The sequence below is a fragment of the Crassostrea angulata genome, chromosome 1 (assembly GCF_025612915.1).
Source record: "Crassostrea angulata isolate pt1a10 chromosome 1, ASM2561291v2, whole genome shotgun sequence".
NCBI classification, from domain to species: domain Eukaryota; kingdom Metazoa; phylum Mollusca; class Bivalvia; order Ostreida; family Ostreidae; genus Magallana; species Magallana angulata.
Window position 1 is genome coordinate 18,296,523 of NC_069111.1, and position 16,423 is coordinate 18,312,945.

Genomic DNA, 16,423 nt, shown 5'->3' on the forward strand with positions numbered 1-16,423 from the left:
TCATAGTAGATTAGATTTAAACATGACTGATCTGTAGCGCTTTTAGACGAAAGAAGAATTTAATGTTCTCACAAATATAACTTTGTCAATGTATAATAGGGATACATAGCATACATATACTAATTCAAACACGTGTTTGCTCAAAACTGTAGTTAACTTTAACCACTGGTTAATTTTACCATTGGTCAAAGTCAGAACCCACTGGTTCAATCACCAGTGGTCGAAGTTGTGTTGCTCGAAGTGACTATCTAACCACTGGGTTACTATTGTTTAACCAGTGGTTGGTATCCCATAATGCATTTACTTTGTCCATCTGTCAATTATGGCTGAAAAATAAACTGATAACCCTTTGGACAGACAAATTTACATGCATCAATAAACAAGTTAGAGACTTTATATCCATCTAAACAACTATATAGAAAGTACATGTAATGGATTAAATGTTTTGTGCTCCAATACAGAAAATCATGAGAAAAGTGGATTTCGTTTTGATAATTATAGACATTGTATTTGACTGAATATTTGTTTTCAAATTGGCACTTTTTTCTCTATGAATGTGAATTAAATTACTATCGATGTAATTGTTAGCTTCCACTGGATGTGTGTTAAAGGGAGCGGATCTACTTTTATTTCAATTTGCATTAGGCCATTGCTAATTATCAATTCAGTGTAAAAGAAATCAGAAGAATTTCATGAAATGTACAAAACAATCCTTATGAAGACCCCGGGGATAGCTTAAATTGCACACAAGTCATCATGTGTAGGTTCATGGAGCGGAAGGTACTAGTAAATCAATTTTAAAAATTATTTATTGAACTCGCCAGAACCTTACATTGTTTTCATAGAATGCTTATTTACTAACAAATAAGGAAACATACACTTTACACTTGAATTTACCTCTAGCTTTAAAAAAGCCGCATGGTCAAAGGGCAAGTGTTCCCTTTAAAAAGCTTAAAAAAAAAAAAGTGTACTAGACCATCAGGCCATGAGTAATTGGAGACCAGATTCCCAGATTGAGGGGAAATGGTAGAAATAAATTTGTATTACATGTACAGCTAGTATTATTCAATGAAAACAAACAAATCGGATCACAAAAAGTAGTTAAGATAGTTTTCTACAACCCTTACTGCTGTCGCTGAGCAATTGTATGTTACATATAGCACTGATTCCTGTCTGTAACACTCCATCCTTATCAACTTACTTAAAATAATTTCGATTTTGGAAGTAATAGTATGTTACAGTATATAAATAGTGCCTGTTTGGGAGGGTAACAGTTGAAATTGACACCCCTCGAAAACCATTGTCAACCGACGCGATGCTTATAGATTATAGATCCCAAATAAAATAGTACGTAAACTGAGGCGTCTGAATATCTGGCGTCTGGATATCTGAAGTCCCACTGTATTTAGATATGCAATCATAAAAGTAATATATATTACAATTCAGATTAAAAAATATGTCCCATTCATTAATTGTTTATGTTGAGCTCTGCAGAATGGTTAACTTTAGCAAAAGTTAACCACTGGTTAAGCAATTTAACCAGTGGTTATTTTTTTTTACCTTTGGTCAAAATTTAACAACTGGATAAGGGATTTAAAGTTACAAACTAATGTTTTGAGCAACCCAATCCGGGTTTTTGAGGTTTTCGTTTGTAGGGGGGGGGGGGGGCAATAGACATTAACTCAATTTTATTCATCTTTAAAAATATTTAAACGATATCTAAACAAACTGCCCCCCCCACCCATATTTTAAAACAATATCAAATTATCCAGCAAAATGGTATAGGTAGGAAAAAACCTGCTTTTAGAAAAAGAATTCCCTAATATATAATAATTATTACGTGCTAAATAATCAAAATTTAAGATGAGTCGTAACTCAGAAATCTAACTAATAGTAACTATAGACATGTATTATTATTTTTATTCCATACTCAACGTCTTTAACTTGCAAAGAGAGATAATTCCAGCTTGTGTATTGTACCGGCAAAATTTGTTCAGGGTACCACACACGTGTACCTGCAGGCATGTTCACGAAAGTTTCCGAAGATATTACCTACGTGTGTTCCTAAGATATGACTCAGGAAAAAAGTTAGGAACATTCTAATATCAACTTAGGACACGTCTTAAGATGTAGCTCGACGGTAACTTAGGAATATCTTAAGTTAAAGTTAGGATAGCCAAACCTTCTACAACCATTCTTATTTTTCACATTTATTCATAAAAATCGAATTTGAGAGACTTGTGCAGGGATAAATCATCAAACATGTTGCCAGAGAAATTGTACGTGGCGGTAGTTACATGTAACACAATAGGCCAAAAACTAGTAATTTTAACGTATACATTTTTTAAAATTTACATTTACTTAAACAGTGTTAAATATATATCAGTGAACAATAACACCTTATAAATAGTTAATAATACCCCCCCCCCCCCCCCCAAAAAAAAATAAATTAAAAAAAAATAAAATTGAAACAGCACCCCCAGAAATCCAAATTGCTGCTTTTTTCGATTAAAATATGTATCAGGACAGAATTGGCTTACAAGCAAATAATTATTTAAATACACGTTTTTATTCTTTAAGTGTAAATTAACGTTTGATAATCTTGCCATTCAAGTGTATGTTACACATAAACATGCGCTTTTCATAGAATTTAACGTTACATGTAGAAACACAACCAATTTCCCTTTAATCTGTTATATATAGAATACACGATGGTAAATAAGAAATAAGTTGTACTATATCTAGAAAATTCATAGATACAGTTTATTCAAAGATTATTATTTTCAGAATGAAGTGAGAAAATTTCGAATGATCACGCCTGGCTTATATAAACCGATGTTTTACTTTTTAGCCAAGGAAATTTGAATAATCATATCCAAAAGTAATCAAAACAATGAATGTAACTTACTTAGTGTAAATTGTATATATTAAAAATAAGTGAATAATTTTTCATATGTCAAACAGAGACAGTATTTGCGGGGGAAAAATTGCTTAATTTGTTAGCTCTCAGGCAAGCATGTAGCAACGGGGAAGTTGGGGGGGGGGGGGGGGAGGGGTCCCTCCAATTTATATTGACAAAATGAACGTACATGATAGAATAAATGACTATGCCCCCCTCCCTCTCCAGGATTAGGAATTAGGTGTTTGTTGGAAATACTGGAACTGTAGAAAACATTAATATTGCTTTAATTATTCTATCGGTCTTAGGAAAAAGCTTCACAACAGCCCCAATATCCCCAAAAACGTTATTATACAGCCTAAGGATGGTCTTAGGAAAAGGTAAGTGATGTCCTTCAGTTAAGACAAAGTTATGGCGTTTCCTAAATTAAGGAGAGCTTCGAGAAACAGACATAAGACTAAGACGTCTGTATGTAGGACGCACTTTGGTCCGAAGATAGCTTCGTGAACATGCCTGCTGGTCAGCAAAGCAGAACTGGGAACAATTAAGAGTTTGCATTGGTACAGCTTTACATTGTTAATATTTTCACTTTATGATCTTTCAGAGAGCAGAATTGCGTATAAAAATACATGTAGGTTGCCTTATTAGAAACTGCCACAGACAGATTAGCTCATTATATTGCATCGATCCATATTAGGCGTTTTCAATCTATCTATACAAATGTCAAATAATTTCAACAATTGGCGATGCCTGCTAACCTCCTAGTGAATGACTTTCGGTAGCCTAAGGTAAATAATTAGAAACCAAGTCTGGATATTATATAATACCATCGCGAGATATCCAAGGTTAACGGTCTTGTTTTTATTAAAAGTTCGATCCCGCGATGATGTAAAAGAATTAAAGATGAATTGCATTCACCGAAGACCCTATAACTACAAAATACTTTTCATTACCAGTGAAAGAATAAGATGTTATCTGAAGTGATTAATAAATCTACTTTTTTCTACACAATGTAAGTCAGAAATCATTCTCTTTTTTATACACCTCACCCTGATACAATTTTAAATGTAAAATTTTAAAATATCTAGCACTTTTTACAGTACCCAATTTAATTGAAATTGGATCCTTCACTTTCCCGTACTTGATATGACGACATATCGAAAAAGGAAAGCGGATGGAAGTTCTAATCTGAATTGTACACTGCCTGATTGAAAAAAAAATGCAGACATTTGATATCTGTGTACTGATGCCCCATTGATTCCACCATGAATTCTTTTAGTTCTACGTTTGTATCTTTTGAAGCATAAAACAATAATGTACAGAGCATTCCATCTTCCCAAGTCAAGGGTTTCTGATCCGCTCAGCTCTACATAAACGAAGGGCAGAGCGGATCAGAAACCCTTGACTTGGGAAGATGAGAGCATTGATTCATAACATGGTTTGAAAACTCTCTCTCTCTCTCTCTCTCTCTCTCTCTCTCTCTCTCTCTCTCTCTCTCTGCGTCGGAACCTCGGGGGGGGGGGCTAGGAGGGGGGGGGCTTAGTGCCCCCACCCCCCACTTTTTTTTTGCAAAGTTAGACCTAACCATTAGGAATTTAACATCATGGAGGGTTCATCCCCTCCCCCACGGAATAGGAATCTCATGATTTTGGGAATTTTTTTTGGTAGGTAAAATTGGATCTATAGGTATAAACCCACCCCCCCCCCCCCCCACGGATTAGGAATTTCATGATTTTGGGGATTCTTGTCAAGATTTCTTTTGATTAGTCTGAACCACCCCCCCCCCCCCCCCACTTTTAATTTGCTTCCGATGCCACTGTTAAGTTAGACATTACTGATGTTGGATTATATCCGATATTGTTAAATAATTCCGTTCTAAAATACGAATATTGAAGTTATAATGCCAACCCCTTTACTACCCCGCCCCTTAACATTTAAGGATCCGCCAAACTGTTTTCAAGTTTTCCCAAGTAATCAAATTTCCCGCCATTTTGCAAAGCATGTGTTTTTTTATTTTCATAAAATTTCGCAAAATATACCGATATAAAATCTAATGAAGATTTTTTATAAATAAAGCATAGGCCCTATATGTTCCTCTCATGGATTTTGCATTTTATGTTGATAAACAATAATAATTTATCACGTGGTAATGCAGAGATAAGGTGAACATGTGTGAAATGGAATAAAAAATTATCTCGTTATGATGTGTGCTGAACAGAAGAATAAAATTCTCCCTAATAATATTTCTTTTGTTGTTTTTGTTACTTTCAAGCGAATTGTGCAAACATTTGCTTTGTTATGCGGTCTTTATTGCCTTACATGTCACACAAGGAATAATACACGTACGGTTGTCCATACTTTCAACATGGCGTCTGGAAGCGATGTTGAATAGAAATATTATTGAATAACTCTCGTTTATTCGTCTCATCTACAGTAAATCATTCTATTATTTTGAGGACACAACAAAACGAACTTTAGGATTTGCCGGAACAGTCGCTGGAATGCAAAGGGTAACTATTGTAATACACAACTACGAACGAGTGTGGGGGTAGCTTCATTATGCATGTACTTAAAAAAACATGTGCATGGTCGAAGTGTCATGTTGCTGTTTCTAGTTTTTGATGATGCCAGTCTTTAATATGGCCACACAATTACATGATATTGATATTAAAACATTGCAGTCTGATTTTGCTTATGTTATTCAGCAGTGTACATAGAATAATTAGCCGTTGTTACAGTTAACATGCTTATTATAGATGTATAGATCTTCTACAATGCTGCCAACTGACGGAAATGCCTCAGACTTAAGCATACAGTAGATCCCAAGTATCGTTGTTTATGAAAATGATGAAGTGACTGTGTATTATTTGCATTTTTCAAATAGGGGTAAACTGAAACATATCAATGTAAACACTTCTTGTAAACACATTTCTATATACATTTTATGATGCAGCATATTATGCTCTTAAAAGTTTAGATTTAACTGTGAAGACATTTTTGCACTATATTTAAAAAATTACCATGACCCACATTAATCATGTCTTTGGATCCTCAAAAAGGCTGTAATGCTTTGATCAAACTTCGACTTTGAAATTATATTTAATTTCGTGGAATATTCCTGCTGATCCCAGTGATGTCAATTTTTGTGATTTTTCAGCTTTATTAACTTAACAATTTGAATGGAAAGAAGATTGTTTCCCTTCCCTTTTCGTTGGTAATTGGATTATTATGAAGGGAAAAATTCAAAGCATGTTTCTTAAAATAAAAGTAATCTTTAGAATTGATTACATTGTTTTTGACATGCTCTGTCGTTTCTTTATTGCTTACATATGATCTCTTGTTTGTAATAGAATATGATTTTCTTCCAGTGAAACATGCATGGTTTTCAAATCTACATGCAGATTCTTGGTAGGGAATATGAAACCACACAAAAAGCATTTTTCAATTGACTTCTAAATAGTAAAATAAGATTATAGTTGAACTTAATTATCTTTATAATTGCCACAATGTAATTTCAAATTATCTTTTTTTTTTAACTTGTAATTCAGTTCAATTCAATGGTTTCTTGACATCACCATGTTGGCATACAGTCAAAATGAAATCAAATATCAGACAAAAGAAAATTGTAACATAAAGGCTACAGCCTGCAAGACAGTTTTATACTATACTTCATAATTACTTGTAATATACATCAGGTGCACCTGTGATATGTGATTGCTGTTAAACTAACTCCTGCCCCCCCCCCCCCCCCCCCCCCCCCCAATTCAAATGTAAAACTATTCTTCCATGTGTATGTGTAGATGTGTATAAAAATAAGATAAGATTTCTTTGTGAATTGGACTGTAAATGTAATGTAATAAATTGAATATGTTGATTTCCAATCTGATTAAAATCATATCCTTGATCCAATATATTTTTATTTTATTGTCGCTACTTATATAGTGAAAATAGAAAATCAATTAAGGAGCGCGGGTCGAGGATCTGATTTTAACCAGATTGGGCTGATTTCACAATGCACATCTAATTTTTTATTTCTCTTTGAACTGACAGGTAGAAAGTAAATGGAGATGTCGACTGAAAACAATGATACCTCAACCACTTCAACTCTGGAAGTAGCCCCAGCTGTATCAGAAAGTAGTAGAGTTTCCACCTCCGAATCTCCCGCTAATGGTGTAGAACCAGCTGACATCAGCTGGCCAATTGAGGTGTGTCACAAAGACACTGATTTAATAAAATAAAAAAATTGGTTAAAGCTTAATTAGTGTGTATAACAATTTCATGCTTACAAGTCAGTTTCATTTCTCTTATTTGAAAATTTGTTCATATCTGGGGATTCGCTGTAAATGTTTAAATTTAATACTGTAGATTACACGTGAGGAATTAAAATACGTGAAAAATCGCGAGAAGCAACCTTCACAGATTTTAAAATCTTGCTTTTATTTTTCGGACAGTTTTGAACTACATGTACCAGTATATGAAATTATAACAAAAAATTGGTGCTTGCCATTTTATATTCCCGCAATTTGATACAAAACAGCGGAATCTCAGAATTAAGTACTCGTGTAAAAGAATGAATTTACGGTGATAAGGACGTCAAGATTTAATATTATTTTTCTGATAGATTTTGCAGATAAAAAAAAAATAGAATTGTATGTATATTGTTATTTTTGTGTGTATGATTGGAATGATTTAATGTTGCGCATTTTCAGGACAAGAATCCGTTTAGTGGATTTTCTGAGGAGCACTTGAACAAGCTGGACGAGTTTCTCTCTTCTGAAGAAGCCAAAAAAATTCTACAGCAGACCACAGAGGGAGATTTTACCAGCACCATGGGTGACCTGGCAAACACACCCTCCACCTCTGATGACGCGGCTGCAGAAGTCCTTGGAGAAGACATTTTGAAAATGCTAGATGTAAGAACAACCTAACACTCTTTTCTGTATGTTTTTTTTTAAATTGTTTCAATGAGATAAAATGATTTGTGTGAATTTTATGCTTTTTATATAAGTTAAGAAATTTATTTTTTGGTCATGGTTAGAATTTATGTGGCCTTTGATGTGTTAAACTTCAAAATCTGAAAGAAAAATTAACCACAAAAAGTAAACATACCATATACGAATAGATATTAAAATTGTGCAATCTTAATATTGTTTAAGTTTTTCACATGCACCAAATGTTGAAAAGTTCATCTTTAAAGATGATTGAACTTTTTGTCCATGCATTAATGCATTGCATTTATTAAACATTTACTGTAGAATGGAAGTATGCACTCGACTACATTGGATCATCCTTACTGTGTCAAAGCTCCAAAAATGAATATTTCTAATGCGATGACTAAAACAGAAAGTGAGACAAATTCTGAGGAACAGTCACCTGTGAAACCACCTGACACTACCCCCAAAACTGCTACCTCTCCCAGAAAGTCTGCCAGAATTTCACTGCGACGAGACCCTGAGGGAGAGTCAAAGGCAGAAAGTGAGGGTGCTTCTTCAAGTGTGGGCTTTGTGGGAGCAGTGCACCCTGGGATAGTTCAGCCTGGATTTGTGGGAGCAGTGCATCCTGGGATTGTTCAGCCTGAGCATGCAGGTGTGGGACGGGGAAGGGGGCGTGGCAGGAAAAGCCTGATTCCTGAAGAGACACCTGTCAATATTAGGTTTGTGCTGTCAGAGTTTGAAGTCATTAGCCTTCAACTAGCTTGCTTGAAACTTGTGATACTTACATGTATGAACATGTACGTGTGCATATTCAATTGTATTTATTGTAACATGTGTAATGCTTTAAACACTTTTCATGTATATTCATATCCCCTCAGACTGTAACACCTACTATGTTACCTTTTGATTGAAGGTCATTGTATAGAATATAATGTATGTAATGATAACATTGTTTCACATCAATGCTCAGTTTAAAAAAGAAATTTGAATACAGGCGGTCAAGCCGTGTGAGTGACAAGGAGCAGAGAGACCTGGCTGAGAAGATCAGACAGGAGAATCTGCAGCAGGAGAAGGCAGCACTGGAGGCCCTTAAAAAGCAGGAGAATACTGACCAAGAGGAGGAGGGCATTAAGGTACATCACCTGTTAATCACTAGTTGTAGAAGGTGTATGTTTTCAAGAGTTCTCTTCTGCTCAGTGCTGCATCTTTGCAAGCCCCAGCAAAGACAGAGATTTGAGACTCGTCTGAAAGATTATTCCTCTTTGTATTGGTAAGATGAGATTGACTTTTTTTTTTACCAGCATTGTTTCTAATGTTATGACATGTATGTACCATCTTTTTTCAGACTGGGCCAAAAAGGGGAAGACCTCCAAAGACAGAGGTTATTGAGACCCCAGAGTCTGCACCCAGGGGCATTAAAGCATCGGTGGCGAAGAATAAGAGGGTCAGTTTATGTCTATGTTATTGCTGAAAAATAAATAAACTGCATCTTTGTTTGAGTGATTGTTAAAGTACTGTAGAAGCACATATTTTCATTGGGTCAAAATTTCATTGTTTTTTAAGCAAATAAAATTCAGTTGCATTTAATTTCGTCAAATTGTGATCTCTTTGTATTCATAAATACTTTGGTTAAAAATTTGTCATGAATTTAATTTCGTTGATTTATACTGCCAACGAAAATAATGAAATTAAATTCTCAACGAATATTTCTGCTCCTACAGTACATTGTTTATATTATAAATATCTGTTACATGTATTTGAGCAGGGAAAGAAAGCTCAATCAGAATCTCAGAATGAGGAGGAGAGCAGTGAAGATGAAGACCACACTCCAAAGGTACCAATACATGTACTTATCTTTGAAGTTTTGATCTATATTTTCTCCTGTTTATGAATTATTGCTTGCAATTTGGGGAAAAAAGTATGGCACGATGTGCAAACATTTATCCATTTAAGTAACTTGACAAAAATTTTCTACAGAACATAGTTAAGTGAACAACTGCACAGATCATGCCTTGGACATATATATATATGTAGAATGCTTTTATCTTGTCAAATATTGCAAAACAAATTATAAAAGTTTGAATAGAAAAATTATGCTTTTTTGTACTGTTTGCAGGGAAAAAGAGTTTCTCCCAGAACTTCAGGCAGGGTCACTCGGGGAAGAGCAGGGAAAAATGCAGAGGAAGAAACTGAAGAATCTTCTGACACTGATAAGAATAACAAAGGAAAGGGGAAAAACAAGCTTGATTCTGAAGTGGATGAGACTCCTATCAGGAAAGGAAGACGACGGACAAAGGGGCAAACCACGGACAGTGAAAGTGATTCCCCGAAGGAAGTGGTAAAGAGGCTGACTCGAAGTGGAGTGAAGGAATCCTCCGATACTGACGCTTCTCCCCAGAAGGGCAAGAAAGTCAGAAAGAAAGGTGGAGATGTGGAAGAGACAGAAAGTGGAAAAGGAAAGAAAAAGGGAAAAGGAAAGAAGAAGGTGGATGATTCAGAAAGTGAGGATGATGTACCTCTCGTGGATATTAAAAAAAGCAAAGGCAGTCCAGATGAGAAGCAAGCAAGTGACTCTGTTTCAAAAGTTTTACAAACTCCCGCAAGGAATTTAGCTCATGATAAAAACTCTGATGACTCTCCAAGGAGTATTTTCAAGATGTTTGAAAGTGGCTTAATTCAGGAGGGTCAAGAAGAGACTGCTAAAACCGCAGAACCTGTTGTTTCTTCTCTTGTTTCTGAGGTCTTGGAACTACCCATTCACTCTGGAAAAAGTTCTGCACAGAATGAAAACACTTCTCTAGTAAGTGACATTGCAGGGCCAAGTGATCAAACAGTTGTAAGCGATTCCAAAGGATCTGATGAAAAGTCAGTGGAGTGTGAAGCCAGAGTGGAGGAGTTGAATTATGAAGATTTCATTTCACTTATGGGTGGAGAAACAAAACAGGAATCCAAAGCGACAGCAAAGAAAGACACAACAGAAAGTGATTCTAAAGCTGTCAAACCTGTGAAAAAGAAGACAAGGAAATCTGAAGAAATCAAAGTAGATCAGAGCATGTTGGATCTGTTCAAACCAGATGTGGACGTGTCCAGCAAGCGAAAGGGGAGTGTTAGTGGTAAGAAAGAAGTGCCATCAGCAACAGAGACTGAAAAGTCTTCAGAAAAGCCTCCTGACTCTAAAAGAAAGCTTTCTGATTCGGATAAAAATTCTAGTCACAAATCATCTGATTCTGGTAAAGGAAAAAAAGACGCTGGAACGGAGAAAACACGCAAAGATTCTGAGAAAGACATTTCTTCACATGAGAAAGTTCGACGAGATTCTGAGAAAGAGACTAAGAAGGATGGGAAAAAAGGTGATTCTTCTGTCAACAAAACAGAGAAAGACAAAAGTGAAAATAGTGATAAGAAGGGAACCAAAAACGAAAGTGTTCAAGTACAAAAAGAAGAGCAAAAAGTCAAAACTGCAGCAGATAAAGGTGCTATGAAAAAAGAAAATACAAAAAGTTTAAAAAAAGATTCTGGAAAGAAGGATGAAAAACATGGAAAAACTGATGTGAAAAAGGAACAACTTGCTGAGGAAAATTCAGAGGTGAAAGATAAAGTGAAAGAGAGTGAAAGTGTGAAAATGGTCGTCAAAGATCCTGTTGAGAATGACCAGTCTGTCAGTGAACCAAAGGAAAAAGGCCAAGAGGACATGAAAGTTGAAATCACAGAAAAGAGCAAAGAGAGTAGTGAAAATGATGAAAAGAAAGAAGAAAAGAAAGTAGTCAGCCAGGAAAATGAGAAAGAAAAGGAGACTGATAAGAAAGAAACGTTAACATTGGAAAAGAAAACGGAGAAGCTGGAAGAGTTACCCAAGGTGGAGGAGGTAAAGACGGAAGAGGAGGTAACTCCGGGAGGCAGGGGACAAAGAAAAGCCAAACTCAAATTCTTGAGGGAAAAACTGCCAGAAATGACAGAGAAGGAGAAGAGACCAATTAAAAAGAAACCAGTGAAAACTAAACCAGCTGCCGAAGAGGAGGAAAGCAAGGAAAAAGGAGAGGAGAGTGGTAAAGATTTTCTTAGTTATGAATTCATTGTCTCCATGTACTGAACCAATAGTTGTAGGTGTAGATTTATGTATTCATGATTTGATAGTGTATGTGTGAATTACAATTATTTTGTGCACATTTATTAGATGAAAGCGATGGATTAGGCTTTGAGGATGATGAAAATGACTCCGACTATGAGGCTCCTGATGAAAAATACTGTATCTGTAAACAACCATATGGAAAAAGGTAAGGAAATGGTACATAGGTGCTACCCAATAATGAAAGGATGTAGACATTGAAAGATTCAATTCAAATTGTTTACATTTGCAAACTTCTTTCCTTATATGAACCTATAGAATAGCAAAAACGTTCAATTTTGTGTGAACTTTTTAATGACGTCACAATGATCATAGCACCCACTTATTGCTTGTCGGTTGGATTTTTGTAAAAATAAAATCTCTGAAATTTTAACAATTCTAAACAGTTTGCTTTTTTCAAATGTAGATATAAGTAATAAAAAGCAATGTTAAAAGTTTAACCTGATATGAACTTGGTTCGTACGTGATCAAATCATCTGAGAAGCCCTTTGAGCTTCACAGGATTTGATGACGTGACCAACCAAGTTGATATACCGGTTAACTTTTTAACTTTCTGTTATTTCCGAAGTTATTGACTCCAGGTCTAAAGGTTGCGGTTATAACAAACTTGGTTACAAATCTACAGATATAGCAAACTAATTTTGAGTCTCGTAGTGGTGAAGAACCGAGAGATATCAAACTTGGCAAAGAAAGATATTGTCCTTTAATTTTTTTAAAGAACAATTTGCTTGTCTCTCACTACCTTGTTAAAAGTTGACTGATATTTTAATTGTTCTTGGCATATCATAGCTCTCAATTTATTCCGTCACATTTTAATGATTAACGGTAATTTTATGGAAATACAAATACATATACATGTAATGGATTTATGCTTTCTGTAGGTTTATGATCTGTTGTGACACCTGTGAGAATTGGTACCATGGCTCCTGTGTGGGCATCACCAAAGCTAAGGGGAAAGAGATGGAGAAGAACAATGAAGACTACGTGTGTCCTCCCTGTAAAGGTCAGCTGCTGTACCTTAGAATAGGAATCATGTCATTTTACCTGAATACCTCTATTTAGTATTTTCTGTGTAAATTTTAGTTTAAAAAAGACATCAGCTAAACTGTCTACTTCCAGAATTTGATAAAAGTCTATATTTAAATGTTTCAATCATTTATCAAAATAATTTTTCTGTTACAGAGAAAAAGGCCACTGGTAAAGAGAAATCGGTACAGCATGCTGACAGTGCAGTGAAGGGTGAAAAAGAGGAAGTCTTGAAGAAGGGAGAAGACAGACCAGGAAGTGGAGGAAAGAGGAAGGAGGGGGACTCGGAGAAACATGCAGAGAAATCAAAGAGGAAGTTGGAGCATCACACAGATTCTCCACACAAAAAACATAAAGAGGTTGTCTAATATATTCTCTTGCATAGTAAAATCTGTATTGCTCAGCCATTGTGGTGTTGCAGGGGCTGATCATGATCTACAGTATATGCTTCAATCTCTTTTACCACTCCTGTTTACTACCAAGATATTTTCTCCTTTAATGGCTCTCTTCAAGACTTTGAACACACATGCATTTTTAAAGTACATATACATGTATTTATAGGTGTAAATACACATTTCTCTAGCACTTGTATATATCTTTGAAAATAATAGAGAATATATGAAATAAAAAATAAACAGAGTCTATAATGCTCTTAAAATAGTTACCGTTTATGCTCAAAATAAGTAAAGTAGAACTTTGTAAACTGCCCTTGGTGGAATTGTAAATGATGATTGAAAATTGTTCATTTTGATAAGGGTTATTTCTCTTTGATCATGTGTCCATATTGTGTTGTAATGAAAAACAAAGCCCTTAAAATGCGAAGTACACCGTATTATATTCATTACTTTTATATTACCAAATGTTATAAAGCAATCATATTCTTGAAACATAAAATTGGGGGAGGGGATGAATAAGTGTTACATGTAATAAGTACCGGTATCTAACACTTATGTGGAATTAGTATTTGGTTCCTGTTATTATTAATTTTGTAAAGTTCTTAATTTCATTAACTTCATTATAAGAGGGGCATCTGTTCGGGTCATTGTTCCAGGTACCTGTATTCATGTTATGTTGGTAAACCTCTTCATGTCTAAAAAACATGATAAGTGTTCTTCTGCTTCTGTAACAAGGAAATGTCAACAGAAAAATAAAACTGAAAAACCAATTTCAGTCTATGAATCCAACATAATCTGTATTCACCTTGTAGGACAAATCTGAAGGAAGCAAGTCCTCCAGCAAAGTGAGGACCGGTGAGGAGAGGAGGAGTCATTCCTTGGATTCAAGATCCTCAGATTCTCACTCCTCCAAGGGGAGACACGATAGAGACCGGCATCACTCTGCGTCCAAGGACAGGAGACACAGTGATAAGAAGGCCACCCCTGTAAAGGTACCGGACATACAGACCCTAAATTACATGGGAAAAAAAAGACTTCTTGAACATCTCATAGTTATTAATCTGTCTCGCCCTTAGATTTTTTGGAAACGAGAAAAAATATACTATACTTAATTCAAATTTATCATTGGGATTTAGTGAAATCATGAATATATGAACAGTGTTAAAAAAATGTATTATGTATATCATGTTGAAAGTTTTCTCCCCTGATATTCCAGGACATGGCTGCTCAGAGATGTGTGAATACTCAATGTAATAAGTACGCCAAGCGGGAGTCTGTTTACTGTGGTACAGACTGTATCCACCAACACGCCAAGGACTCACTGAGAGTGCTCAACAGATTCGACGCCAAGAGGGGCAAAGCTGTAAGTACAGACAGACCTACTGTATACAGGGAAATATTCGCCCCCATTTTATTTTTGTCTCTTTGCCCTCGGTGTCAGCAGGTGAATTTAAGTCTCAGCGAATTTCAAAGTATCAAATTTCTCTCTTTAAAAACAATTCTGTTTTGGCAAATTCAAGACGGGGCGAACCATTTTCAAGTTTAGAAGGGAGAAAATAAGACGGGGGTGAAAATAACCCTGTTATTTATTAGCAGTTTGTCCATGTTTTGCCCCACTGTTCGTAACATCAAACAGCATGTTACTGTGGTCATCATATCTATGTCAAAATACAAGCTTATGCTTTGTTCTTCAAAAAATTTTAATCTCTCTTTACTTTTTTTTTATCATTGAAACTAACAATTTGATAAAATTAAATTATACACATAATGATGTAAAATTAAAGGAACGCAGATTTTTTGTGTCAAATTTTGATTTTGATTTTGATTTGATGGTATTTTTTGACAGCACGGTCCGTTATGGCGAGTCCCCGTGAGGGAGAGGAAGACAGGGCGCGTGTATACGGGTTCTAACGCTCCACTGGAGAGTGTGCTCGTCACCTGGCTGTTACAACACCCCACGTTTGAGGTGGTGCGCCCCAAACTCTCCAGCAGTGCCAGTAAGCCATAGCAATTCTACACCTTCTCTTATTGTATTAACAATTTTTTAAAAAAGTTACAAGATTTACGTGTACTGTGGTTTCATTTGATATTAGTGGTTATCAATATCCGTGAATTCAATGAAAATTACAGTTTCAAGGATATGCAAGTTTGTTGTCAATTATCCTATCAATACAAAATGTTAGTAAAATTTACACTTTACGAATATTTAATTTTGTGGATCAACTAAGCAATGAAATCAATGCAAATTGGTATCCTACGAAAACTGATAAAACCACAGTATAATGTCTCAAGGTTTACATTTAAAGTATCAAGGTTTACATGTATAGGTGTCAAGGTTTACATGTATAAAGTATCATGGTCTACATGTAAAGTATCAAAGTTTACATGTTTAAAATGTCAAGGTTTACATGTAAAGTGTCAAGGTTTACATGTATAAAGTGTCAAGGTTTACATGTATAAAATTGTTAAGTTTAAGATTTGTTACTTATCATATGAACATGTATTGCAATGTAATTTAATATGTTTATTAGAAATAAGTACTACATTTATATGAAGTGAAAGTTTTTACTGTTAAAGTGTTGTATGTTCTTCATTGAATGCTAGGAATAAATGTAAGTGATGTATTTTGAATTTGCTTTTAATTTTTCTCAAAAGGTCGTGATAAATCTAAGGATCACCATCAGAAAGAGAAATCCAAGCAACAGAAGTCCCCGTCTCACCACGACAGCAAGCACGGGGACCACAAAGACAGGCCCAGTCACAGTGGTGTCCCCCTGGACAAGGTGTCGGAGCAGGCCAAGGGAAAGAAAGAGGATGGGCCGGACATGGTCAGACTGAATGTACGCAAATCCCTCAGGGATGCTCTCATCAACAGGTAAGGCACAAGTGTTGCTCTCATCAACAGGTAAGGCACAGGTGTTGCTCTCATCAACAGGTAAGGCACAGGTGTTGCTCTCATCAACAGGGAAGGCACAGGTGTTGCTCTCGTCAACAGGTAAGGCACAGGTGTTGCTCTCATCAACTGGTAAGGCACAGGTGTTGC

At 35.6% G+C, this 16,423-nt stretch overlaps 1 protein-coding gene across 2 annotated transcripts in view; it reads left to right on the forward strand.

Annotated features, from left to right (window-relative positions):
• The first annotated feature begins 5,239 nt into the window (after window positions 1-5,239).
• The window catches only part of LOC128175834 (death-inducer obliterator 1-like), a 35,101-nt gene continuing 23,917 nt past the window's right edge, over window positions 5,240-16,423 (forward strand). For both annotated transcript variants that reach the window (XM_052841682.1, XM_052841690.1), the window contains exons 1-15: window positions 5,240-5,409; window positions 6,950-7,104; window positions 7,609-7,812; window positions 8,155-8,552; window positions 8,828-8,966; window positions 9,179-9,277; window positions 9,599-9,667; window positions 9,950-11,879; window positions 12,008-12,107; window positions 12,841-12,962; window positions 13,142-13,344; window positions 14,193-14,372; window positions 14,597-14,743; window positions 15,227-15,377; window positions 16,036-16,255. In XM_052841682.1, the coding sequence (XP_052697642.1) occupies window positions 6,961-7,104; window positions 7,609-7,812; window positions 8,155-8,552; window positions 8,828-8,966; window positions 9,179-9,277; window positions 9,599-9,667; window positions 9,950-11,879; window positions 12,008-12,107; window positions 12,841-12,962; window positions 13,142-13,344; window positions 14,193-14,372; window positions 14,597-14,743; window positions 15,227-15,377; window positions 16,036-16,255 (4,106 nt within the window). In that variant the 5' untranslated portion in view covers window positions 5,240-5,409; window positions 6,950-6,960. The remainder of the gene's footprint in view (window positions 5,410-6,949; window positions 7,105-7,608; window positions 7,813-8,154; window positions 8,553-8,827; window positions 8,967-9,178; window positions 9,278-9,598; window positions 9,668-9,949; window positions 11,880-12,007; window positions 12,108-12,840; window positions 12,963-13,141; window positions 13,345-14,192; window positions 14,373-14,596; window positions 14,744-15,226; window positions 15,378-16,035; window positions 16,256-16,423) is intronic.